This window comes from Aquarana catesbeiana, linkage group LG01 (genome assembly GCF_042186555.1).
Source record: "Aquarana catesbeiana isolate 2022-GZ linkage group LG01, ASM4218655v1, whole genome shotgun sequence".
Classification (NCBI taxonomy): Eukaryota; Metazoa; Chordata; class Amphibia; order Anura; family Ranidae; genus Aquarana; species Aquarana catesbeiana.
The window spans coordinates 990383984-990411806 of NC_133324.1; the positions used below are offsets into that span (position 1 = coordinate 990383984).

The 27823-nt window shown below is 50.9% G+C and overlaps 1 protein-coding gene across 1 annotated transcript; it reads right to left on the bottom strand.

Annotated features, from left to right (window-relative positions):
• On the bottom strand, positions 1–27823 carry CREB3 (cAMP responsive element binding protein 3). Its single transcript, XM_073612149.1, has 10 exons — positions 27667–27823; positions 10744–10866; positions 10384–10651; positions 9263–9363; positions 9012–9092; positions 8206–8312; positions 7995–8063; positions 7670–7754; positions 7484–7568; positions 1–1013 (listed from the first exon to the last, which is right to left on the bottom strand). The coding sequence occupies exons 2-10, from the start codon at positions 10864–10866 to the stop codon at positions 586–588; spliced, it is 1347 nt and encodes a 448-aa protein (XP_073468250.1). The 5' UTR covers positions 27667–27823; the 3' UTR covers positions 1–585.

Sequence of the window (27823 nt, forward strand, 5' to 3'; positions counted from 1 at the left end):
GACAGTTCCAGTAAAGTTTATTCAATTCAGACATGACAGAACATACGTAAATATCTACATAAAGTCTCAGTGCAGCTCATATATCTCTATACACCCAGAGAATAACATGGACCTGCTAAGTGCCTCTTGTTACCCCTGAGGGACCCCTGGCCCAGCTCCATAATAATTGGAAATCTCTGAATAATGATAAAGGACTTATATATACACCCCGAGAATCACAGAGTCCTCCTAAGTGCCTTCTATTACCCAGTCTAGTGCTGAGGGACCCCGACCCAGCTCCATAATATTGAGGAATCTGAACAATACAGGACATTTGTATCTATATTTACAACCCGAGAAGCACACAGTCCTCCTAAGTGCCTCTCTATCACCTTCATCAGTGCTGAGGGACCCCAGGCCCCCTTGACCCAGCTCCGTAATAAATGGGAAATTTCTGAATAATGTAGGACTTGTATATCTCTCTATACACCCCAAGAAGCACACAGTCCTCCCAAGTGTCTCTTTTCACCCTATGGGGGTGTGGGATTGCTGGCCCAGCTCCATAATAATGGGAAATGCAGTCTATATACACAAGGCACGCAGCCATTACATTTCATCTGAATGGTGCGGGGTGATGATGACGCTTCGAGTTTTATCCAGCCAGTTGGATTTGTCCGGCATGACGTGCAGCATTTCTGACGGACCAGACAATTCTCCGCCAGGTCGGGGGTCGGGCTGTCCTTCCACTGGCTGTGTCTGTTTGGGGAGGTCGGAGGAGGAATTACTGTTAATGGAAGGTTTGGATTCTGCGGTTCCAACATCTTGAACCTCGGGGGTGTCATTCTGAGCTCCCTGCAGGGAGGGGTCCAGGTGGAGCTCCTGACGTGAGAGGTCCAGCAGAGAGTCATCCTGGGGTGGCCCCACTGGGCTTTTCTCCAAAACAACTTCGGCAAGCGTCTCCACAGCTTCATCCGAACCAGGTGGACCGACAATGGGGAGATCGGAGTGGAGGTTTCGCAGCTGACGAGAAACAACTGAAAAACAAAACAATACCAAAAATGTGAAGAAGACAAAACCATCAATGTGACTGGGAGGTGCCGAGAACCCCATGGATGTCCTACAAACATGGACAAAGGTTCCCGAGAACCCCATGGATGTCCTACAAACATGGACGAAGGTTCCCGAGAACCCCATGGATGTCCTCCAAACATGGACAAAGGTTCCCTAGAACCCCATGGATGTCCTACAAACATGGACAAAGGTTCCCGAGAACCCCATGGATGTCCTACAAACATGGACAAAGGTTCCCTAGAACCCCATGGATGTCCTACAAACATGGACAAAGGTTCCCGAGACCCCCATGGATGTCCTACAAACATGGGCAAAGGTTCCCAAGAACCCGATGGATGCCCTACAAACATGGACAAGGGTTCCCGAGAACCCCATGTATGTCCTACAAACATGGACAAAGGTTCCCGAGAACTAGTGGTGCGCTGAAACATATCGGCCGGAAATTGGGTTTTCGGCAGGCGGCCGAAAGAAAAAAAGTGCCGATAATGAAGCTGAAAAAGAGGCGGGGCCGTCCCGCCGGGTTCCCGTCATATCGTATATCGACATCGTTATAGTGGCTGCACGGCGATTCAAATCCAGCTCTGACACAGCGTGACATTGCGCTATCGGACACTGGCAGGCTGTATTTCATGGGCACTGGTAGGCTGTACATGATGGGCACAGGCAGGCTGCTGCATCTGACTGGTAGGCTGCATTGGACAGGTACTGGTGAAGCTGCATTGATCTCTTGTAACATGTCTGCAGCCTCTGACCATCTCCTGTATCATGTCTGCTAGAGGTGCACCAAACTGAAATTTTGCTAATACTATTAGCAGTGTATTTAAGTAAGAGATTGCAGACATGATACAAGAGATGGTGAGAGGCTGAGGACATGATCCAAGAGATGGTCAGAGACTGAGGACATGATACAAGAGATGGTCAGAGACTGAGGATATGATGCAAGAGATGGTGAGAGGCTGAGAACATGATACATGAGATGGTGAGAGGCTGAGGACATGATACAAGAGATGGTGAGAGGCTGAGAACATGATACAAGAGATGGTCAGAGACTGAGGACATGATACATGAGATGGTGAGAGGCTGAGGACATGATACAAGAGATGGTCAGAGACTGAGAACATGATACATGAGATGGTGAGAGGCTGAGGACATGATACAAGAGATGGTGAGAGGCTGAGAACATGATACAAGAGATGGTGAGAGGCTGAGGACATGATACAAGAGATGGTCAGAGACTGAGGACATGATACAAGAGATGGTCAGAGACTGAGGACATGATACATGAGATGGTGAGAGGCTGAGGACATGATACAAGAGATGGTGAGAGGCTGAGAACATGATACATGAGATGGTGAGAGGCTGAGGACATGATACAAGAGATGGTGAGAGGCTGAGAACATGATACAAGAGATGGTGAGAGGCTGAGGACATGATACATGAGATGGTGAGAGGCGGAGGACATGATACAAGAGATGGTCAGAGACTGAGGACATGATACAAGAGATGATGAGAGGCGGAGGCCATGATACAAGAGATGATCAGAGACTGGGGACATGATACAAGGGATGGTTAGAGACTGGGGACGATACGAGAGATGATTAGAGCATGAGGACTTGATACAAGAGATGGTCAGAGACTGAGGACATGATACAAGAGATGGTGAGAGGCTGAGGACATGATACAAGAAATGATCAGAGACTGAGGACATGATACAAGAGATGGTGAGAGGCTGAGGACATGATACATGAGATGGTGAGAGGCTGAGGACATGATACAAGAGATGATCAGAGACTGAGGACATGATACATGAGATGGTGAGAGGCTGAGGACATGATACAAGAGATGGTCAGAGACTGTGGACATGATACAAGAGATGGTCAGAGACTGGGGACATGATACAAGAGATGGTGAGAGGCTGAGGACATGATACAAGAGATGGTGAGAGGCTGCAGACTGAATTTTTCTTGACCTTTCTTGCACTAAAGGTGCCAATAATGGCCAACATTAAATTCATATTAATTTAAATTTATGATATTAATTAAAAAGTTGAATATAATACAATTGTATTTAAAAATATAATTTTTTTTTAAAAAACTGTCATTTCCGGTATCGTTTCGGTTCCGGAGAACCCCATGGATGTCCTACAAACATGGGCAAAGGTTCCCGAGAACCCCATGGATGTCCTACAAACATGGGCAAAGGTTCCCGAGAACCCCATGGATGTCCTACAAACATGGGCAAAGGTTCCTGAGAACCCCATGGATGTCCTACAAACAAGGGCAAAGGTTCCCGAGAACCCCATGGATGTCCTACAAACAAGGGCAAAGGTTCCCGAGAACCTCATGGATGTCCTACAAACATGGGCAAAGGTTCCCGAGAACCCCATGGATGTCCTACAAACATGGGCAAAGGTTCCTGAGAACCCCATGGATGTCCTACAAATATGGGCAAAGGTTCCCGAGAACCCCATGGATAACCTACAAACATGGGCAAAGGTTCCCGAGAACCCCATGGATGTCCTACAAACATGGGCAAAGGTCTACATTTTTTCTCAATTCCGTTCTCAGAGAAAAATCATCTCTGCTGACTTCCTGTGTATGAAGTTGGGAACTTCGGTTCTCAGAAAAAGAAGGAGAGGACATATTTATCCTGTGAGAACGGCTGAGATCTTTGCAGAAGGGGAGGGGCTGCCTGCGATCTCGCAATACATGGTGAGATAACATTGCAGCTGAGTTTAACCACTTCCCTACCGGGCCAATTCTGACACTTCTCTCCTACATGTTAAAATCTTCATTTTTTTTTTCTAGAAAATTACTTAGAACCCCCAAACATTATACAGTATATATCTTTTTTAAAGCAGAGACCCTAAAGAATAAAATGGCAGTTGTTGCAATTTTTTTATGTCACACTGTATTTGCGTAGTAATCTTTCAAATAATTCGAGAAAAAAATAGACTTTAATGAATTTTAATGCAAAAAAAAAAAATACCCAATTTTTTGGTAAACTAAAAAAGATGATGTCTGCACCTCAATGGAGGAGGTGTCCTGGCCACCGTCTACACCTCAATGGAGGAGGAGGAGGTGTCCTGGCCACCGTCTACACCTCAATGGAGGAGGTGTCCTGGCCACCGTCTACATCTCAATGGAGGAGGAGGTGGTGTCCTGGCCACCGTCTACACCTCAGTGGAGGAGGAGGAGGTGTCCTGGCCACCATCTACACCTCAATGGAGGAGGAGGTGTCCTGGCCACCGTCTACACCTCAATGGAGAAGGAGGAGGTGTCCTGGCCACCATCTACATCTCAATGGAGGAGGAGGTGGTGTCCTGGCGACCGTCTACACCTCAGTGGAGGAGGAGGTGGTGTCCTGGCCACCATCTACACCTCAATGGAGAAGGAGGTGTCCTGGCCACCGTCTACACCTCAATGGAGGAGGTGTCCTGGCCACCTTCTACACCCAAATGGAGGAGGAGGGGGAGGTGTCCTGGCCACCGTCTACACCGAAAAAAGATGATGTTATGCCGAGTAAATAGATACCAAACATCTCACACTTTAAAATTGCACACGCCTGTGGAAAGGCGCCAAAATATGATACGTAAAAGTATCTATAGGCGACGCTTTAAAATTTTTACAGGTTATCAGTTTAGAGTTACCGAGGAGGTCTAGTGCTAGTGTGGTGCCACCACTGTTTACTACGTGTTCCTTTCTGCGTGCGAGCACGAGGGGACGGGGAAGCTTTAACATTTTTTATTTTTTTTATATATTTAATTTTTTTACACCTTTTTTTTTTTAAGCTGTCGCTTTAATTTTTTATATTCACTAAGAAATGGAGACATCCCTTGTAATAGAAATAAGGATGACAGGTCCTCTTTATGGAGAGATATGAGGTCAATAATACCTCACATCTCTCCTCATTGATCTCCACTTTCTAGGGGAAAAAAATGGCGGTGTTTACATCTGTCCTAACAGGAAGTGACGCCATGAAGTCACTTCCGGCCTCCCAGGATTATAGAGATGGCCAGGGACCATCTGGTTTATGGCCAGCTCTATGGTAACCCACTGCTGGATCTCTTTTTAGCATGCATTTTGGCGTGGTTTTTAGTGCACATTTTGGCACTTTAAGCATAGTGGAAGCTGGGTATCGGAGAGGCCAGAAATCAGTCCAGGCGAGAGCTTGGAGCTCTCCAATATTCAGATCACAGAGACGCTGGATTAGACTCCATAGACTTTAATGGAGAAGGAGGAGGGCCTGTCCTGGCCACCATCTACACCTCAATGGAGGATGAGGAGGAGGACGTGCCCTGGCCACCATCTACACCTCAATGGAGGATGAGGGTATGTCCTGACCACCATCTAAACCTCAATGGAGGAGGTGTCCTGGCCACCGTCTACACCCAAATAGAGGAGGAGGAGGTGTCCTGGCCACCATCTACACCTCAATGGATGAGGAGGAGGTGTCCTGGCCACCGTCTACACCTCAATGGAGGAGGTGTCCTGGCCACCGTCTACACCTCAATGGAGGAGGTGTCCTGGCCACCGTCTACACCTCAATGGAGGAGGTGTCCTGGCCACCGTCTACACCTCAATGGAGGAGGTGTCCTGGCCGTCTACACCTCAATGGAGGAGGTGTCCTGGCCACCGTCTACACCTCAATGGAGGAGGTGTCCTGGCCACCGTCTACACCTCAGTGGAGGAGGTGTCCTGGCCACCGTCTACACCTCAGTGGAGGAGGTGTCCTGGCCACCGTCTACACCTCAGTGGAGGAGGTGTCCTGGCCACCGTCTACACCTCAGTGGAGGAGGTGTCCTGGCCACCGTCTACACCTCAGTGGAGGAGGTGTCCTGGCCACCGTCTACACCTCAGTGGAGGAGGTGTCCTGGCCACCGTCTACACCTCAGTGGAGGAGGTGTCCTGGCCACCGTCTACACCTCAGTGGAGGAGGTGTCCTGGCCACCGTCTACACCTCAGTGGAGGAGGTGTCCTGGCCACCGTCTACACCTCAGTGGAGGAGGTGTCCTGGCCACCGTCTACACCTCAGTGGAGGAGGTGTCCTGGCCACCGTCTACACCTCAGTGGAGGAGGTGTCCTGGCCACCGTCTACACCTCAATGGAGGAGGAGGTGTCCTGGCCACTGTCTACACCTCAATGGAGGAGGTGTCCTGGCCACCGTCTACACCTCAATGGAGGAGGTGTCCTGGCCACCGTCTACACCTCAATGGAGGAGGTGTCCTGGCCACCGTCTACACTTCAATGGAGGAGGTGTCCTGGCCACTGTCTACACCTCAATGGAGGAGGTGTCCTGGCCACCGTCTACACCTCAATGGAGGAGGTGTCCTGGCCACCGTCTACACCTCAATGGAGGAGGTGTCCTGGCCACCGTCTACACCTCAATGGAGGAGGTGTCCTGGCCACCGTCTACATCTCAATGGAGAAGGACGAGGAGGTGGTGTCCTGGCCACCGTCTACACCTCAATGGAGGAGGAGGTGGTGTCCTGGCCACCGTCTACACCTCAATGGAGGAGGAGGAGGTGGTGTCCTGGCCACCGTCTACACCTCAATGGAGGATGAGGGTATGTCCTGGCCACCATCTACACCTCAATGGAGGAGGAGGAGGTGGTGTCCTGGCCACCGTCTACACCTCAATGGAGGATGAGGGTATGTCCTGGCCACCATCTACACCTCAATGGAGGAGGAGGAGGTGGTGTCCTGGCCACCGTCTACACCTCAATGGAGGATGAGGGTATGTCCTGGCCACCATCTACACCTCAATGGAGGAGGAGGGCGTGTCCTGGCCACCATCTAAACCTCAATGGAGGAGGTGTCCTGGCCATCGTCTACACCCAAAAAGAGGATCAGGAGGTGTCCTGGCCACCATCTACACCTCAATGGATGAGGAGGAGGTGTCCTGGCCACCATCTACACCTCAATGGAGGAGGAGAAGGAGGAGGTGTCCTGGCCACCTTCTACACCCAAATGGAGGAGGAGGGGGAGGTGTCCTGGCCACCATCTACACCCAAATGGAGGAGGAGGGGGAGGTGTCCTGGCCACCGTCTACACCTCAGTGGAGGAGGAGGAGGTGTCCTGGCCACCATCTACACCTCAATGGAGAAGGAGGTGTCCTGGCCACCATCTACACCTCAATGGAGAAGGAGGTGTCCTGGCCACCATCTACACCTCAATGGAGAAGGAGGTGTCCTGGCCACCGTCTACACCTCAATGGAGAAGGAGGTGTCCTGGCCACCTTCCACACCCAAATGGAGGAGGAGGGGGAGGTGTCCTGGCCACCGTCTGCACCTCAATGGAGGAGGAGGTGTCCTGGCCACCGTCTACACCTCATTGGAGTAGGTGTCCTGGCCATTGTCTACACCTCAATGGAGGAGGTGTCCTGGCCGCCATCTACATCTCAATGGCCCGGGAACACATAGCAAAACACTTACCTCCACGATGGCTCTGGTGTCCAATGTTCGTCCCAAATGGATAGAGACTGGGGAAGAGGATGAGGCAGAAGGAGAGAGCCAAGACCTGCCGGGAGACACAGATATGAGTGGAGCGGACACATGGCAGACACACACTATGACACAGGTGACACTCACACACAGGTACAGAGGTTTACACACACTCACCATGACGCAGGTGCTGGCAGCGGTGGTTTTGGCGCCGGTTTGACTCACAAGTGCCTGCAGGTTTCTCAGTTGCTGTAGTAAGGACCTAAAAACAGAAGCTTCATATCAGACATACGCCCGTTATTACACCCTACAGAGGTCATGTGACCCATCAGAGAGAACATTGCTGGCTGTGTGATGTCATGTGATCAGAGCCAATGATATGTACACAGTGACATCACTACTGCCAGTACATGGGATGATTACACCATCTCTACATTATATATATATATATTAGATCGATAGATAGATAGATAGAGAGAAGAATTTGGGGTAATGGACTCACATGTTCTGTTTCTGCAGCTGCTGAACCTTCTTCTGAAGAACCTGATTATGAGCTGTACACTCCGTCACCCTATAGGGGGCAGAATAGAGGATTATATAATGGCTTACACTCCAACCCCCCATGTAGACACGTATGAGCTGTGTATAAGGTTACCATAGAGACAGTCAGTCCGGTCACCATGCAGACTACAGACAGTATATAGAACACTCACCGGTTCTCCAGGCCGTCCACGTATTCCTTCTTCTTCTTGCGGCTCTCCTGTGCGGATCGCTTGTTCCGGATCTTCCTGCGGACACGTTTCAGGGCGCGTTCCTCTGTCTGTAATCATAGAGAATTACGTTACTTCCCTGTATCCTCATCGGGTGACAGGTGAAGGATGGTGGGATGTCGGTGTTGCAGTGATCACCGGCTGGAAATGGAAGGGCTTCAAAGTGAGATGTATGTCCCTGGCACACCGAGCATCTCCAGAACAGGTCCAAAGTTCATTCAGCCATCACATCATAATTTCAGAAGCCACATTTCCATGCCGCACAGGACCCTTCATCAGGAATGTCACGTCACAGGTAACACTGATAAAGGGTCCCGTGTGGCTGGTTGCTTCTGGAATTATGATGTGATGGCTAAATAAAAGGTTTGGACCAGTTCTGGAGATGCTCAGTGTGCCAGGAACACTTCTCATGGTGCTGGGGGCCAGGCAGGAGATAATGGAAATGAAGTCATCAGGTGTGAGGAGAAGGAGAAGACTCTGATAGGTGGAGATGGGGAGGAGAAGACTCTGATAGGTGGAGAGGGGGAGGAGAAGACTCTGATAGGTGGAGAGGGGGAGGAGAAGGCTCTCATAGGTGGAGAGGGGGAGGAGAAGACTCTGATAGGTGGAGAGGGGGAGGAGAAGACTCTGATAGGTGGAGAGGGGGAGGAGAAGACTCTGATAGGTGGAGAGGGGGAGGAGAAGACTCTCATAGGTGGAGAGGGGGAGGAGAAGACTCTCATAGGTGGAGAAGCTGGATCTGGTCAGACCTTGGTGAGGGGGAGGTGCTGGGGTAAGACGATTCCTTCCTTCTTCAGTAGGCGGGTCTCTTCCTCAGACAGTTGAAGTGACTGAAAACCAGAAATAGTCAGTGAAGAATCTACAGGACAACCTTCCCCCACCCCACCCTTCACCTTTCCCTCACCACGCCCTATGCCCTTGTCGCACCCTGCACTACGCCCTTCGCTCACCCCGCACTGTGCCACACCCTTGCTGCACCCAGCCCTACGAGTGTACATACCGAGGTCTGGAAGTAGACAGAGTCATCCTCATCCTCCTCTTCCTCCATACACAGTGAGATGGGATCCAGGATGTCCGAATCACATGGCTCCACACATACATCTACAGGAAGAAGAGGAGTTCAATCTTCCATAACACATTACCAGAGAGAGTCAGAAGTCAGGACTGTCCGTACTGCCCCCATTGTCCCTCAACCACCAATCACAATCCAGAATTGAGATTCCAGATGTCAATTCTGAGATTGGTTAGAATCTTATTGGTAGTTGAGGGACAATAAAACTGGTTCCTAATCCTGAAACACGAGACTGACTCTCATCAGTGAAGGAACATGGGGGAGCAGATCTGGAAGACTGGAGAGGTTCAGGTGAGGACTCTACAGAGAGAGAAACATGGAGGACCAGAGCTGGAGGAGGAAATGAAGGCTATAGGGAGTTGTCCATATGGGTCTACCTATGGATGGTTCCTTTGGTGAGATCGGAGTCTATATGGGTCTATCTATAGATGGTTCCTCCAGTGAGATCGGAGTCCATATGTGTCTATTTATGGATGGTTCCTCCGGTGAGATCGGAGTCCATATGGATCTACCTATGGATGGTTCCTTCGGTGAGATCGGAGACCATACGGATCTACCTATGGATGGTTCCTCTGGTGAGATGGGAGTCCATATGGGTCTATCTATGGATGGTTCCTCCGGTGAGATGGGAGTCCATATGGGTCTATCTATGGATGGTTCCTCCGGTGAGATGGGAGTCCATATGGGTCTATCTATGGATGGTTCCTCCGGTGAGATGGGAGTCCATATGGGTCTATCTATGGATGGTTCCTCCGGTGAGATGGGAGTCCATATGGGTCTATCTATGTATGGTTCCTCCGGTGAGATGGGAGTCCATATGGGTCTATTTATGGATGGTTCCTCCGGTGAGATAGGCATTCATATGGGTCTACCTATGGATGGTTCCTTCGGTGAGATCGGAGTCTATATGGGTCTATCTATAGATGGGTCCTCCGGTGAGATCAGAGTCCATATGGGCCTATCTATGGATGGTTCCTCCAGTGAGATGGGAGTCCATACGGGCCTATCTATGGATGGTTCCTCCAGTGAGATCGGAGGCCAGGTCTTACCCAAGTCTATGAAGACATCTCCCTCGCAGGTCTCGGATCGCACACTCTGTAAGTCTCCACCGTCCTCCTGTAGCATGGAGTAGTTGTGATCGCTCTGTACAATGCGGGGGCTGTGCGGTGGAGACGACTCCCAGTTCTCTGGAGACAGGAGACCTGCCTGACCCTCCGATATCCCGCTGTCACTGGCTGGAGGGGAGGCCGGATCCTCACACAGAGGGCTGCCCAGGAGCTCCGTCAGGAATCCCTCCACCGCCGAGTCACAGAATCCCTAAAAAACAAGATGGACGCCAGTCACCACAAAACTTCCACCAATAGGAGGCGTTGAAACTCCACAGAGGAACTCATCACCAGATCTCTCACCTCCGTTTCCCCCACAGCCCAATCCTTCCCATAATCCTCCGGGATCACTGGAAACACGTCACTCAGGAGGAAGTCCAGGAGGTCCGAATCCTCCACCTCACCGAATTCTGCCAGCAGAGACATCTGGAATGAGAAGGATCAGGATTAGAGACACGCCCCTCATCTCCAGATACAGATGGACTACCAAAGCCCCACCCCACCCCCTCCATAATACAGAGAAGACAACGCTCAGGACTAGAGCACCCCTCATCATAACCCTGTTGGGTGAGGGGGGTAAGGTGGGCTGATAGTGGGGGGTGGGGATAATGTGAGGAGGGGGAGGTAAGACTGGTGATTGTGGGAGGAGGTAAGGGGGAGATATTGGGGGGAGGGGCTAATGGGGGTGTTGCAGCACCCCGGCTTCCTCCTTTGCTCCTTGCATGTCCCCTAACCCTCAACACCACATTCATGTGTGGAGTCATGCAGCCGACACCTGGCCCAGCACACACAGATCCCCCCACCCCCTATCTCCTGGGAGTGGGGTGCCAGTCTGAGATCATGTCCCCGCTCGAGTATAAATACAATGGAACTGTTTCCCCAATCCAGGTATCTTCTGCACCCAACCCCCACCCCCCCCAGATGTGCTATGAGGACCCCAGACTGAGGGCAGCCTCCAGGATCTTCCTCTGCCACCCATTACCAATCGTCCTTCTGCCTGCAACCCTTTGCCTGCGCCCTCTCTGCCTGCAACCCTTTGCCTGCGCCCTCTCTGCCTGCGCCCCCTCTGCCTGCAACCCTTTGCCTGCGCCCTCTCTGCCTGCAACCCTTTGCCTGCGCCCCCTCTGCCTGCAACCCTTTGCCTGCGCCCTCTCTGCCTGCAACCCTTTGCCTGCGCCCCCTCTGCCTGCAACCCTTTGCCTGTGCCCTCTCTGCCTGCAACCCTTTGCCTGTGCCCTCTCTGCCTGCAACCCTTTGCCTGCGCCCCCTCTGCCTGCAACCCTTTGCCTGCCCCCCCTCTGCCTGCAACCCTTTGCCTGCGCCCTCTCTGCCTGCAACCCTTTGCCTGCGCCCCCTCTGCCTGCAACCCTTTGCCTGTGCCCTCTCTGCCTGCAACCCTTTGCCTGTGCCCTCTCTGCCTGCAACCCTTTGCCTGCGCCCTCTCTGCCTGCAACCCTTTGCCTGCCCCCCCTCTGCCTGCAACCCTTTGCCTGCTCCCTCTCTGCCTGCGCCCTCTCTGCCTGCAAACCTTTGCCTGCGCCCTCTCTGCCTGCAACCCTTTGCCTGCGCCCCCTCTGCCTGCAACCCTTTGCCTGCCCCCCCTCTGCCTGCAACCCTTTGCCTGCTCCCTCTCTGCCTGCGCCCTCTCTGCCTGCAAACCTTTGCCTGCGCCCTCTCTGCCTGCAACCCTTTGCCTGCGCCCTCTCTGCCTGCAACCCTTTGCCTGCCCCCCCTCTGCCTGCAACCCTTTGCCTGCTCCCTCTCTGCCTGCACCCTCTCTGCCTGCAACCCTTTGCCTGCGCCCTCTGTGCTGTAATGATTGGGCTCTTATCTGATCTTGTGTGGTATATATATGTAAATTTACACTAAAGACAGTTCCAGTTTGCACCTAAGCTAGTATCGTCTAGTTTTTGGGTGCAATATTTAGCTAGAACACTTGGAACCTGGTTCCAGAATGGAGACAGCTGTATCTTGACGGAAGCACCCAAGCATGAGAGGAGAGGTACAGATACCAGGAGAGGAGAGGTACAGATACCAGGAGAGGAGAGGTACAGATACCAGGAGAAGAGAGGTAGAGATACCAGGAGAAGAGAGGAGAGGAGAAGTACAGATAGCAGGAGAAGAGAGGAGAGGAGAGGTACAGATACCAGGAGAGGAGAGGAGAGGAGAGGAGAGGTACAGATACCAGGAGAGGAGAGGAGAGGTACAGATACCAGGAGAGGAGAGGTACAGATACCAGGAGAGGAGAGGAGAGGTACAGATACCAGGAGAGGAGAGGAGAGGTACAGATACCAGGAGAGGAGAGGAGAGGTACAGATACCAGGAGAGGAGAGGAGAGGAGAGGAGAGGAGAGGTACAGATACCAGGAGAGGAGAGGTACAGATACCAGGAGAGGAGAGGTACAGATACCAGGAGAGGAGAGGTACAGATACCAGGAGAGGAGAGGAGAGGTACAGATACCAGGAGAGGAGAGGTACAGATACCAGGAGAGGAGAGGTACAGATACCAGGAGAGGAGAGGAGAGGTACAGATACCAGGAGAGGAGAGGAGAGGTACAGATACCAGGAGAGGAGAGGAGAGGTACAGATACCAGGAGAGGAGAGGTACAGATACCAGGAGAGGAGAGGAGAGGTACAGATACCAGGAGAGGAGAGGTACAGATACCAGGAGAGGAGAGGTACAGATACCACCCGCCATGGAAGAGGAATTTGGAAGGAGGTTGCGAGAGATCCAGCATAGAGGACCAGTATCAAAGCAGGTCCTGCTGGGATGGTTCGATTCTATTCGTTGGGAATTCTGGAAGGAAGAGCTAGCCCGTGAATAGCGACACCAGAGAAAAGTTCTCCCCTCCATCCAGGAAAGGTACTGGTCGCAGTACGAACGGTAAGGAACGGAAAGCTGAGTTAACCAGGCTGGTCTAGGTGGAGATGCGGTTGGACAAGAGCTACAGAGACCTCCGCTGGTATGTAACCCAAGTGTGCCGTGGATGACATCCCAACAGAAGGCTTTGGCTACGGCGGCCTGGGGCTGTTATTAGAGAGGCTGTCACAGGACCCTGACTTTGGGAGCGATTTGGAATGGCGTTTGGAAGAAATCTCGGAATACAGAGAACGGATGCTGAATGTTTCAGAAGATTCCTGGGCACTGGAAGATATAGAGTTTCTAGCCAATCAGGAATGGGAGCTGGAGATCGCCTATATACGGCTGCTAGACTCTGCTCAGTGCCGGGGCTGGGCTCCCTTTGCCTGGGACTATCAGGAAATACCAGTTGACATCTCCGAAATCCTGGCTGAAGAGTTGACAATGTGGCAGAGTAATAGTGTGCTTTGCCAACCTGCCCCCGCAGCTATGGACACGGAGGTCTTATGGTGGATGCAGCAAGTGCTGACTGACCTTGACGATCCTGTTTCTGCATTGGATGATCTTGGATGGAGGAATGTGCCTGTCCAGCAGCCAAGTAAAGGTACAGGAGATGGAGCAGCCGGCTCATCTTCCCATTTGCTGTTCAAGGATCAGGGAGGAGAGGAAGCCATCCTCATTCCCCAGCCATAGAATGTATGGATTTATTAGACTTCTCATCAGAGAATGTAACATTTACTGAACTTTCAACTGAAGTACTGGCATTGGGGCAGATTGGTGCCAACCTCTGCCCAGCACTTTCACTGGTTCTGCGGATCCAGGGACAGTGAACCTCTATCCCCTGCTACCAGAGATAGGGGATTTAATAGACTTTTCTTCTGAGGTGGAACAACCTGGTGAGCCTCCAGCAGAAGAGCTGGTATCATGGGCAGAGCGCCGCTGACCTCTGCCGAGTACCCTCAGCACTTCTGGAGCTCCAGGGAGCCAGGGTGGACAGCCCTTAGCAACAGGCCAATGCAGAGAAGCTTGAACTCCCAGCTGAAGCACTGGCAACAAGGCAGAGATTCCACGACCTGCCCCACACCTACCCATGACAACTATTCTCTGCCCCACACCTACCCATGACAACTATTCTCTGCCCCACACCTACCCATGACAACTATTCTCTGCCCCACACCTACCCATGACAACTATTCTCTGCCCCACACCTACCCATGACAACTATTCTCTGCCCCACACCTACCCATGACAACTATTCTCTGCCCCACACCTACCCATGACAACTATTCTCTGCCCCACACCTACCCATGGCAACTATTCTATGCCCCACACCTACCCATGACAACTATTCTCTTCCCCACATCTACCCATGACAACTATTCTCTGCCCCACGCCTACCCATGACAACTATTCTCTGCCCCACATCTACCCATGACAACTATTCTCTGCCCCACATCTACCCATGACAACTATTCTCTGCCCCACGCCTACCCATGACAACTATTCTCTGCCCCACGCCTACCCATGACAACTATTCTCTTCTCCACATCTACCCATGACAACTATTCTCTTCTCCACATCTACCCATGACAACTATTCTCTGCCCTACACCTACCCATGACAACTATTCTCTTCTCCACATCTACCCATGACAACTATTCTCTGCCCCACACCTACCCATGACAACTATTCTCTGCCCCACACCTACCCATGACAACTATTCTCTGCCCCACACCTACCCATGACAACTATTCTCTGCCCCACACCTACCCATGACAACTATTCTCTGCCCCACACCTACCCATGACAACTATTCTCTGCCCCACACCTACCCATGACAACTATTCTCTGCCCCACACCTACCCATGACAACTATTCTATGCCCCACACCTACCCATGACAACTATTCTCTTCCCCACACCTACCCATGACAACTATTCTCTGCCCCACATCTACCCATGACAACTATTCTCTGCCCCACGCCTACCCATGACAACTATTCTCTGCCCCACATCTACCCATGACAACTATTCTCTTCTCCACATCTACCCATGACAACTATTCTCTGCCCCACACCTACCCATGACAACTATTCTCTGCCCCACGCCTACCCATGACAACTATTCTCTGCCCCACATCTACCCATGACAACTATTCTCTTCTCCACATCTACCCATGACAACTATTCTCTGCCCTACACCTACCCATGACAACTATTCTCTTCTCCACATCTACCCATGACAACTATTCTCTGCCCCACACCTACCCATGACAACTATTCTCTGCCCCACGCCTACCAATGACAACTATTCTCTGCCCCACGCCTACCCATGACAACTATTCTCTTCTCCACATCTACCCATGACAACTATTCTCTTCTCCACACCTACCCATGACAACTATTCTCTGCCCCACCTACCCATGACAACTATTCTCTTCTCCACATCTACCCATGACAACTATTCTCTTCTCCACACCTACCCATGACAACTATTCTCTGCCCCACACCTACCCATGACAACTATTCTCTGCCCCACGCCTACCCATGACAACTATTCTCTTCTCCACATCTACCCATGACAACTATTCTCTGCCCCACCTACCCATGACAACTATTCTCTGCCCCACGCCTACCCATGACAACTATTCTCTTCTCCACATCTACCCATGACAACTATTCTCTGCCCCACGCCTACCCATGACAACTATTCTCTGCCCCACACCTACCCATGACAACTATTCTCTGCCCCACACCTACCCATGACAACTATTCTCTGCCCCACATCTACCCATGACAACTATTCTATGCCCCACACCTACCCATGACAACTATTCTCTTCTCCACATCTACCCATGACAACTATTCTCTGCCCCACGCCTACCCATGACAACTATTCTCTGCCCCACATCTACCCATGACAACTATTCTCTGCCCCACATCTACCCATGACAACTATTCTCTGCCCCACATCTACCCATGACAACTATTCTCTTCTCCACATCTACCCATGACAACTATTCTCTGCCCCACACCTACCCATGACAACTATTCTCTGCCCCACACCTACCCATGACAACTATTCTCTTCCCCACACCTACCCATGACAACTATTCTCTTCTCCACATCTACCCATGACAACTATTCTCTTCTCCACATCTACCCATGACAACTATTCTCTGCCCCACACCTACCCATGACAACTATTCTCTTCTCCACATCTACCCATGACAACTATTCTCTTCCCCACACCTACCCATGACAACTATTCTCTTCTCCACATCTACCCACGACAACTATTCTCTGCCCCACGCCTACCCATGACAACTATTCTCTGCCCCACATCTACCCATGACAACTATTCTCTTCCCCACACCTACCCATGACAACTATTCTCTTCTCCACATCTACCCACGACAACTATTCTCTGCCCCACGCCTACCCATGACAACTATTCTATGCAGCCCAGACAGATCATGTTGACCATCTATGTGGGTTCACACTGCCCTCAGGTAGAGGTCTGGGACCTGCTAGTCTATTTTGGATGGGGGGGGATGTGATAACTTACTTGGGACAGAGGATTCTGAAGGGGACTGCAGCCTCTTGCCTACTGACTATGAACCCTGGAGGACCCGGATACATGACTATGGGCCCTGGAGGACCCGGATACATGACTATGGGCCCTGGAGGACCCGGATACATGACTATGGGCCCTGGAGGACCCGGATACACGACTATGGGCCCTGGAGGACCGGATAACATGACTATGGGCCCTGGAGGACCCGGATACATGACTATGGGCCCTGGAGGACCTGGATACATGACTATGGGCCCTGGAGGACCTGGATACATGACTATGAACCCTGGAGGACCCGGATACATGACTATGAACCCTGGAGGACCCGGATACACGACTATGGGCCCTGGAGGACCCGGATACATGACTATGGGCCCTGGAGGACCCGGATACATGACTATGAACCCTGGAGGACCCGGATACACGACTATGGGCCCTGGAGGACCCGGATACATGACTATGAACCCTGGAGGACCTGGATACATGACTATGAACCCTGGAGGACCTGGATACATGACTATGAACCCTGGAGGACCCGGATACATGACTATGGGCCCTGGAGGACCTGGATACATGACTATGAACCCTGGAGGACCCGGATACAGGACTATGGGCCCTGGAGGACCCGGATACATGACTGTGGGCCCTGGAGGACCTGGATACATGACTATGAACCCTGGAGGACCTGGATACATGACTATGAACCCTGGAGGACCCGGATACATGACTATGGGCCCTGGAGGACCTGGATACATGACTATGAACCCTGGAGGACCTGGATACATGACTATGAACCCTGGAGGACCTGGATACATGACTATGGGCCCTGGATACATGACTATGGGCCCTGGAGGACCCGGATACATGACTGTGGGCCCTGGAGGACCCGGATACATGACTGTGGGCCCTGGAGGACCCGGATACATGACTGTGGGCCCTGGAGGACCCGGATACATGACTGTGGGCCCTGGAGGACCCGGATACATGACTGTGGGCCCTGGAGGACCCGGATACATGACTGTGGGCCCTGGAGGACCCGGATACATGACTGTGGGCCCTGGAGGACCCGGATACATGACTGTGGGCCCTGGAGGACCCGGATACATGACTGTGGGCCCTGGAGGACCCGGATACATGACTGTGGGCCCTGGAGGACCCGGATACATGACTGTGGGCCCTGGAGGACCCGGACACATGACTGTGGGCCCTGGAGGACCCGGACACATGACTGTGGGCCCTGGAGGACCCGGATACATGACTGTGGGCCCTGGAGGACCCGGACACATGACTGTGGGCCCTGGAGGACCCGGATACATGACTGTGGGCCCTGGAGGACCCGGACACATGACTGTGGGCCCTGGAGGACCCGGATACATGACTGTGGGCCCTGGAGGACCCGGATACATGACTGTGGGCCCTGGAGGACCCGGATACATGACTGTGGGCCCTGGAGGACCTGGATACATGACTGTGGGCCCTGGAGGACCCGGATACATGACTGTGGGCCCTGGAGGACCCGGACACATGACTGTGGGCCCTGGAGGACCCGGACACATGACTGTGGGCCCTGGAGGACCCGGATACATGACTGTGGGCCCTGGAGGACCCGGACACATGACTGTGGGCCCTGGAGGACCCGGATACATGACTGTGGGCCCTGGAGGACCCGGACACATGACTGTGGGCCCTGGAGGACCCGGATACATGACTGTGGGCCCTGGAGGACCCGGATACATGACTGTGGGCCCTGGAGGACCCGGATACATGACTGTGGGCCCTGGAGGACCTGGATACATGACTATGGCCCTGGAGGACCCGGATACATGACTGTGGGCCCTGGAGGACCCGGATACATGACTGTGGGCCCTGGAGGACCCGGATACATGACTGTGGGCCCTGGAGGACCCGGATACATGACTATGGGCCCTGGTGTTTGAGGGATCTCTAAGCATTGAGGAAGATGTTCTGTTATGTAATGAAGAGGATATTATTAACCCCTTCAATACCGGGCACTCCCCTCCCCCTTCCTGCCTAGACCAATGTTCATCTTTCAGCGCTGTCACACTTTGAATGACAATTACTCAGTCATACAACACCGTACACATATCACATATTTATCATTTTCTTCACACAAATAGAGATTTCTTTTGGTGGTATTTGAGCACCTGTGTGTGTGGGGGGGGGGGGGGTTATTTTCTGCTAAAGAAAAAAAGAAAAGAATAAAAAAAAATTTTTTTGGTTTCAGTTACAAAACTTTGTAAATAAATACGTTTTCGCCTTCACTGATTATTATTATTATTATTATACAGGATTTATATATTATTATATTATACAGGATTTATATATTATTATATTATACAGGATTTATATATTATTATTATATTATACAGGATTTATATATTATTATATTATACAGGATTTATATATTATTATATTATACAGGATTTATATATTATTATATTATACAGGATTTATATATTATTATATTATACAGGATTTATATATTATTATATTATACAGGATTTATATATTATTATTATACAGGAGATTATTATTATTATATTATACAGGATTTATATGGCGCCAACAGTTAACGCAGTGCGGCAGACATTACAATTACAATACAGGGGGAATCAGAGAGCCCTGATCCTCAGAGCTTACAATCTAGGAGGGGGGAGGGTCAAGTGATACAAAAGGGTAATAGCTGTGGGGGATGAGCTGATGGAGAAAATAGTGCAGTTCTTAGATGGAGGCAGGATAGGCTTCTCTGAAGAGGAAAGTTTTCAGGGATCGCCTAAAAGTGGATAAATTTGGAGACATTCTGACAGATTGGGGTAGGGAATTCCAGAGGATGGGCGAGGCTCGGGAGAAGTCCTGGAGGCGGATATGGGAGGAGGTGATGAGGGAGCTAGAGAGCAGGAGATCTTGGGAGGAACGGAGATGGCGATTAGGTTGGTATTTTGAGACTAGGTTAGTGATGTAGCTGGGGGCAGAGTTGTGGATGGCTTTGTAACTTATTGTTAGTATTCTGAATTTAATTTGTTGGGTGAGTGGCAGCCAATGGAGGGATTGGTAGAGAGGAGTGGAGGACACTGAATGGAGGCCAGTGGAGGGATTGGTAGAGAGGGGTGGAGGACACTGAATGGAGACCAGTGGAGGGATTGGTAGAGAGGGGTGGAGGACACTGAATGGAGATCAGTGGGGGGATTGGTAGAGAGGGGTGGAGGACACTGAATGGAGATCAGTGGAGGGATTGGTAGAGAGGGGTGGAGGACACTGAATGGAGACCAGTGGGGGGATTGGTAGAGAGGGGTGGAGGACACTGAATGGAGATCAGTGGAGGGATTGGTAGAGAGGGGTGGAGGACACTGAATGGAGACCAGTGGAGGGATTGGTGGAGAGGGGTGGAGGACACTGAATGGAGATCAGTGGAGGGATTGGTGGAGAGGGGTGGAGGACACTGAATGGAGATCAGTGGAGGGATTGGTGGAGAGGGGTGGAGGACACTGAATGGAGATCAGTGGAGGGATTGGTGGAGAGGGGTAGCAGACACTGAATGGAGACCAGTGGAGGGATTGGTAGAGAGGGGTGGAGGACACTGAATGGAGACCAGTGGAGGGATTGGCAGAGAGGGGTGGAGGACACTGAATGGAGACCAGTGGAGGGATTGGTAGAGAGGGGTGGAGGACACTGAATGGAGATCAGTGGAGGGATTGGCAGAGAGGGGTGGAGGACACTGAATGGAGATCAGTGGAGGGATTGGTAGAGAGGGGTGGAGGACACTGAATAGAGACCAGTGGAGGGATTGGTAGAGAGGGGTGGAGGACACTGAATGGAGATCAGTGGAGGGATTGGCAGAGAGGGGTGGAGGACACTGAATGGAGATCAGTGGAGGGATTGGTAGAGAGGGGTGGAGGACACTAAATGGAGGTCAGTGGAGGGATTGGCAGAGAGGGGTGGAGGGGAGGAGGGAGAAGAAGAAGAGGGAGGAGTGAGAAGAGGGAGGAGTGAGAATAGGGAGGAGTGAGAATAGGGAGGAGTGAGAATAGGGAGGAGTGAGAAGAAGAAGAGCGAGGAGGGAGAAGAAGAAGAGCGAGGAGGAGGAAGAAGAGCGAGGAGGAGGAAGAAGAGCGAGGAGGAGGAAGAAGAAGAGGGAGGAGGAAGAAGAAGAGGAAGGAGGAAGAAGAAGAGGAAGAAGAAGAGGGGAGGAGGGAGAAGAAGAAGAGGGGAGGAGGGAGAAGAGGGGAGGAGGGAGAAGAGGGGAGGAGGGAGAAGAAGAAGAGGGGAGGAGGGAGAAGAGGGAGGTAGAAGAAGAAGAGGGGAGGAGGGAGAAGAAGAAGAGGGGAGGAGGGAGAAGAAGAAGAGGGGAGGAGGGAGAAGAAGAAGAGGGGAGGAGGGAGAAGAAGAAGAGGGGAGGAGGGAGAAGAAGAAGAAGAGGGGAGGAGAGAGAAGAAGAAGAAGAGGGGAGGAGAGAGAAGAAGAAGAAGAGGGGAGGAGAGAGAAGAAGAAGAAGAGGGGAGGAGAGAGAAGAACAAGAAGAGGGGAGGAGAGAGAAGAAGAAGAGGGGAGGAGGGAGAAGAAGAAGAGGGGAGGAGGGAGAAGAAGAAGAGGGGAGGAGGGAGAAGAAGAAGAGGGGAGGAGGGAGAAGAAGAAGAGGGGAGGAGGGAGTAGAAGAAGAGGGGAGGAGGGAGAAGAAGAAGAGGGGAGGAGGGAGAAGAAGAAGAGGGGAGGAGGGAGAGGAAGAAGAGGGGAGGAGGGAGAGGAAGAAGAGGGGAGGAGGGAGAAGAAGAAGAGGGGAGGAGGGAGAAGAAGAAGAGGGGAGGAGGGAGAAGAAGAAGAGGGGAGGAGGGAGAAGAAGAAGAGGGGAGGAGGGAGAAGAAGAAGAAGGAGGAGGAGGAGGAAGAAGAGGGAGGAGGGAGAAGAAGAGGGAGGAAGAAGAAGAAGAAGGAGGAAGAAGAAGAGTGAGGAGGAAGAAGGAAGAAGAGGGAGGAGGAAGAAGAAGAGGGAGGAGGGAGGAAGAAGAAGAGGGAGGAAGAAGAAGAGGGAGGAGGGAGGAAGAAGAAGAGGGAGGAGGAAGGGGGAGGAGGAAGAAGAAGGGGGAGGAAGAAGGGGGAGGAGGAAGAAGGGGGAGGAGGAAGAAGGGGGAGAAGGAAGAAGGGGGATGAGGAAGAAGAGAGAGGAGGGAGGAGGAGTGGGAGGAGGAAGAAGAGAGAGGAGGAAGGAGAAGAGAGAGGAGGAAGGAGAAGAGAGAGGAGGTAGGAGAAGAGAGAGGAGGTAGGAGAAGAGGGAGGGGGAAGAAGAAGAGGAAGGAAGAAAAAGAGGGAGGAAGAAGGAAGAAGAAGAAGAGGGAGGAGGGAGAAGAAGAAGAGGGAGGAGGGAGAAGAAGAAGAGGGAGGAGGGAGAAGAAGAAGAGGGAGGAGGGAGAAGAAGAAGAGGGAGGAGGGAGAAGAAGAAGAGGGAGGAGGGAGAAGGAAGAAGGAAGGAGGAAGAAGAAGAGGGAGGAGGAAGAAGAAGAGGAAGGAGGAAGAAGAAGAGGAAGGAGGAAGAAGAAGAGGAAGGAGGAAGAAGAGGAAGGAGGAAGAGGAGGGAGGAGGAAGAGGAGGGAGGAGGAAGAAGAGGGAGGAGGAAGAGGAAGGGGGAGGAGGGAGGAAGAAGAAGAGGGAGGAAGAAGAAGAGGGAGGAGGGAGGAAGAAGAAGAGGGAGGAAGAAGAAGAGAGAGGAGGGGGGAGGAGTGGGAGGAGGAAGGAGAAGAGAGAGGAGGAAGGAGAAGAGAGAGGAGGAAGGAGAAGAGAGAGGAGGAAGGAGAAGAGAGAGGAGGAAGGAGAAGAGGGAGGAGGAAGGAGAAGAAGAGGAGGAGGAAGGAGAAGAAGAGGGAGGAGGAAGGAGAAGAGGGAGGAGGAAGGAGAAGAGGGAGGGGGAAGGAGAAGAGGAAGGAAGAAAAAGAGGGAGGAGGGAGAAGAAGAAGAGGGAGGAGGGAGAAGAAGAAGAGGAAGGAGGGATAAGAAGAAGAGGAAGGAGGGATAAGAAGAAGAAGAGGGAGGAGGAAGGAGGAAGAAGAAGAGGGAGGAGGAAGGAGGAAGAAGAAGAGGGAGGAGGAAGAAGAGGAGGGAGGAAAAAGAGGAGGGAGGAGGAAGAAGAGGGAGGAGGAAGAAGAGGGAGGAGGTAGAAGAGGGAGGAGGAAGAAGAAGAGGGAGGCGGAAGAAGAAGAGAAGAGGAGGAGGAAGAAGAGGGAGGAGGAAGAAGAGGGAGGAGGGAGGAGGAAGAAGAGGGAGGAAGAAGAAGAAGAGGGAGGCGGAAGAAGAAGAGAAGAGGGAGGAGGAAGAAGAGGGAGGTGGAAGAAGAAGAGAAGAGGGAGGAGGAAGAAGAGGGAGGAGGGAGGAGGAAGAAGGGGGAGGAGGAAGAAGGGGGAGGAGGAAGAAGAAGGGGGAGGAGGAAGAAGGGGGAGGAGGAAGAAGAAGGGGGAGGAGGAAGAAGAAGGGGGAGGAGGAGGAAGAAGAAGAGGGAGGAGGAAGAAGAAGAAGAAGAGGGAGGAGGAAGAAGAAGAGGGAGGATAGAAGGCGATGAGATTTGGGGTCTGTGACAGACTCACCCGGGACAGAGGCTTTTGGAGGGGACTGAATGTGAGCCTCTTGCCTACAGATTATGGGCCCTGGCATTTGGGGTACCCTTGAGGTGTTGTTACTTTGGCTTCGGGGTCCTTGTCCCCCAGGACACACAGATTCTGGGGACCCTGTATTTGCCATAGTAGCAATAGTGACTGAGTCATACTGTTGGGGCTCATACTGTGAGGAGATGCTAATGTCATCAACTCCACTCACCTGTCTGATGTCAGCTATAATGTGTTTAATGTAAATTAGTTTAGTCTGGCTTACCACAGGTTCTAAGGGTATTCAACTCATTGTTGTTTGTTCTAATTAACCCTGTGTTGATGTTTATGGTAATGTGTGTTGATGTTTATGGTAATGTGTGTTGATGTTTATGGTGATGTGTGTTGATGTTTATGGTGATGTGTGTTGATGTTTATGGTGATGTGTGTTGAATAGTCAATGACTAGGAGATGAAGAGTCTACTCCTAATATAGTTTGTTGATGACTAGAAGACGGACAGTCTACTCCTAATATAGTTTGTTGATGACTAGAAGACGTACAGTCTACTCCTACTATAGTTTGTTGCTATTATAGTTTGTTGATGACTAGGAGACGGACAGTCTACTCCTATTATAGTTTGTTGATGACTAGAAGACGGACAGTCTACTCCTACTATAGTTTGTTGATGACTAGGAGACGGACAGTCTACTCCTAATATAGTTTGTTGATGACTAGAAGACGGACAGTCTACTCCTAATATAGTTTGTTGATGACTAGAAGACGTACAGTCTACTCCTACTATAGTTTGTTGCTATTATAGTTTGTTGATGACTAGGAGACGGACAGTCTACTCCTATTATAGTTTGTTGATGACTAGGAGACGGACAGTCTACTCCTAATATAGTTTGTTGATGACTAGAAGACGGACAGTCTACTCCTATAGTTTGTTGATGACTAGGAGACGGACAGTCTACTTCTACTATAGTTTGTTGATGACTAGAAGACGGACAGTCTACTCCTACTATAGTTTGTTGATGACTAGAGGACGGACAGTCTACTCCTACTATAGTTTGTTGATGACTAGAAGACGGACAGTCTACTTCTATTATAGTTTGTTGATGACTAGAAGACGGACAGTCTACTCCTATTATAGTTTGTTGATGACTAGAAGATGGACAGTCTACTCCTACTATAGTTTGTTGATGACTAGAGGACGGACAGTCTACTCCTACTATAGTTTGTTGATGACTAGAAGACGGACAGTCTACTTCTATTATAGTTTGTTGATGACTAGAAGACGGACAGTCTACTCCTACTATAGTTTGTTGATGACTAGAAGACGGACAGTCTACTCCTACTATAGTTTGTTGATGACTAGAAGACGTACAGTCTACTCCTACTATAGTTTGTTGCTATTATAGTTTGTTGATGACTAGAAGACGGACAGTCTACTCCTACTATAGTTTGTTGATGACTAGAAGACGGACAGTCTACTCCTACTATAGTTTGTTGATGACTAGAAGACGGACAGTCTACTCCTACTATAGTTTGTTGATGACTAGAAGACGGACAGTCTACTCCTACTATAGTTTGTTGATGACTAGAAGACGGACAGTCTACTCCTACTATAGTTTGTTGATGACTAGGAGACGGACAGTCTACTCCTACTATAGTTTGTTGATGACTAGAAGACGGACAGTCTACTCCTACTATAGTTTGTTGATGACTAGAAGACGGACAGTCTACTCCTATTATAGTTTGTTGATGACTAGAAGACGGACAGTCTACTCCTACTATAGTTTTTTGATGACTAGAAGACGGACAGTCTACTTCTATTATAGTTTGTTGATGACTAGAAGACGGACAGTCTACTCCTACTATAGTTTGTTGATGACTAGAAGACGGACAGTCTACTCCTACTATAGTTTGTTGATGACTAGAAGACGGACAGTCTACTCCTACTATAGTTTGTTGATGACTAGAAGACGGACAGTCTACTCCTACTATAGTTTGTTGATGACTAGAAGACGGACAGTCTACTCCTACTATAGTTTGTTGATGACTAGGAGACGGACAGTCTACTCCTACTATAGTTTGTTGATGACTAGAAGACGGACAGTCTACTCCTACTATAGTTTGTTGATGACTAGAAGACGGACAGTCTACTCCTATTATAGTTTGTTGATGACTAGAAGACGGACAGTCTACTCCTATTATAGTTTGTTGATGACTAGAAGACGGACAGTCTACTCCTACTATAGTTTTTTGATGACTAGAAGACGGACAGTCTACTTCTATTATAGTTTGTTGATGACTAGAAGACGGACAGTCTACTCCTACTATAGTTTGTTGATGACTAGAAGACGGACAGTCTACTCCTACTATAGTTTGTTGATGACTAGAAGACGGACAGTCTACTCCTACTATAGTTTGTTGATGACTAGAAGACGGACAGTCTACTCCTACTATAGTTTGTTGATGACTAGGAGACGGACAGTCTACTCCTACTATAGTTTGTTGATGACTAGAAGACGGACAGTCTACTCCTACTATAGTTTGTTGATGACTAGAAGACGGACAGTCTACTACTATAGTTTGTTGATGACTAGAAGACGGACAGTCTACTACTATAGTTTGTTGATGACTAGAAGACGGACAGTCTACTCCTACTATAGTTTGTTGATGACTAGAAGACGGACAGTCTACTCCTACTATAGTTTGTTGATGACTAGAAGACGGACAGTCTACTCCTACTATAGTTTGTTGATGACTAGAAGACGGACAGTCTACTCCTACTATAGTTTGTTGATGACTAGGAGACGGACAGTCTACTCCTACTATAGTTTGTTGATGACGAGGCTGAGGAGGGGGAGGGGATCACTGTTTGTATTCGTACTGTATGAAGGTGTCCTGTGGTTGTAGTTATGATAATATATAATGTACGGTGTGAAGGTCGGTGACCAGAAGTCTGTCCTAGAAGGTCACGTCTCTCAGTCTCCTCGTCTGTATAAAGGATTAGATAACGAGCTCATAGTAATTCGGTCTCAGTCCTCCTGCTGTATATATTAGTATGAGATCTCTAATAAAGATATACAATCCATGTTAGCAGTGATACAAGTGTCGTCTTGTTTTGTGCTTTGTGATTGGTTGGAATATCTGATATCTGTATACAGACTGGAAGAAGTGGAATATGACGGAAGCACTCAGGTGGAGTGTGGGGGACGTTCCAAGGTCTTCCTGAATATTGGTGCCGGACTGTCCGGGTGGGGGCGGGGACCTTGCCTTGTCTAGGTTGGTAAAGTGATTGGAAAGTCTCAGCCCCGCCCCCTCTCTATCCTGATTGGCTACCTGACTTTGATTGACAACCGGGATAGTCCCGGACATCACAAGATGGGGCTCAGGTAAGTATTGGGGGAGGGGGGATGTTGCCTCAGGAGGGGGAGGGGGGATGTTGGCCCAGAAGGGGGGAGGGGGGATGTTGCCTCAGGAGGGGGAGGGGGGATGTTGCCTCAGGAGGGGGAGGGGGGATGTTGGCCCAGAAGGGGGGAGGGGGGATGTTGGCCCAGAAGGGGGGAGGGGGGATGTTGCCTCAGGAGGGGGAGGGGGGATGTTGCCTCAGGAGGGGGAGGGGGGATGTTGGCCCAGAAGGGGGGAGGGGCTCTGTATTGCCCTCTTGATAAAGTTTCCTCTCTCGGGCCCTGTGATTGGCTGGGCTGTAGGAGTGGGCGGGGCTGAGGGTATAGATGAGGACACGCCCCCAGTGATATACAATGATTTGGAAGTGATGGGGGAGGGGATTGTAGATCTCAGGATGTGGGTGTGTAGGTAGATCGGTAGGTGTGTGGGGGAGGGGGTCTGTAGATCGGTAGGTGTGTGGGGGAGGGGAGTCTGTAGATCGGTCGGTAGGTGTGTGGGGGAGGGGAGTCTGTAGATCGGTCGGTAGGTGTGTGGGGGAGGGGAGTCTGTAGATCGGTCGGTAGGTGTGTGGGGGAGGGGGTCTGTAGATCGGTCGGTAGGTGTGTGGGGGAGGGGAGTCTGTAGATCGGTCGGTAGGTGTGTGGGGGAGGGGAGTCTGTAGATCGGTCGGTAGGTGTGTGGGGGAGGGGAGTCTGTAGATCGGTCGGTAGGTGTGTGGGGGAGGGGAGTCTGTAGATCGGTCGGGAGGTGTGTGGGGGAGGGGAGTCTGTAGATCGGTCTCTCCTCACCTCTCCTCCGATCTTCTCTCCGCCGATCTCTGACTCTCCTTTCTCTCTCACTTCCGGGTTCCAACACAACACGAATGACGTCACGTGGAGCGCAGTGCACGCCGGGACATGTAGTTCCTCCTCCCCTTTCCTAATCCTACCGCGCAGCCTCTGAGCG

Coding starts and splice junctions, on each gene's coding strand:
- CREB3 (XM_073612149.1), bottom strand. CDS start 10,866: ATGTCTCTGCTGGCAGAATTCGGTGAGGTGGAGGATTCGGACCTCCTG. Junction 9,364..10,383: donor AGATGTCTTCATAGACTTGG/GTAAGACCTGGC, acceptor TTCTTCCTGTAG/ATGTATGTGTGGAGCCATGT. Junction 7,755..7,994: donor CAGCTGCAGAAACAGAACAT/GTGAGTCCATTA, acceptor TTCTGTTTTTAG/GTCCTTACTACAGCAACTGA.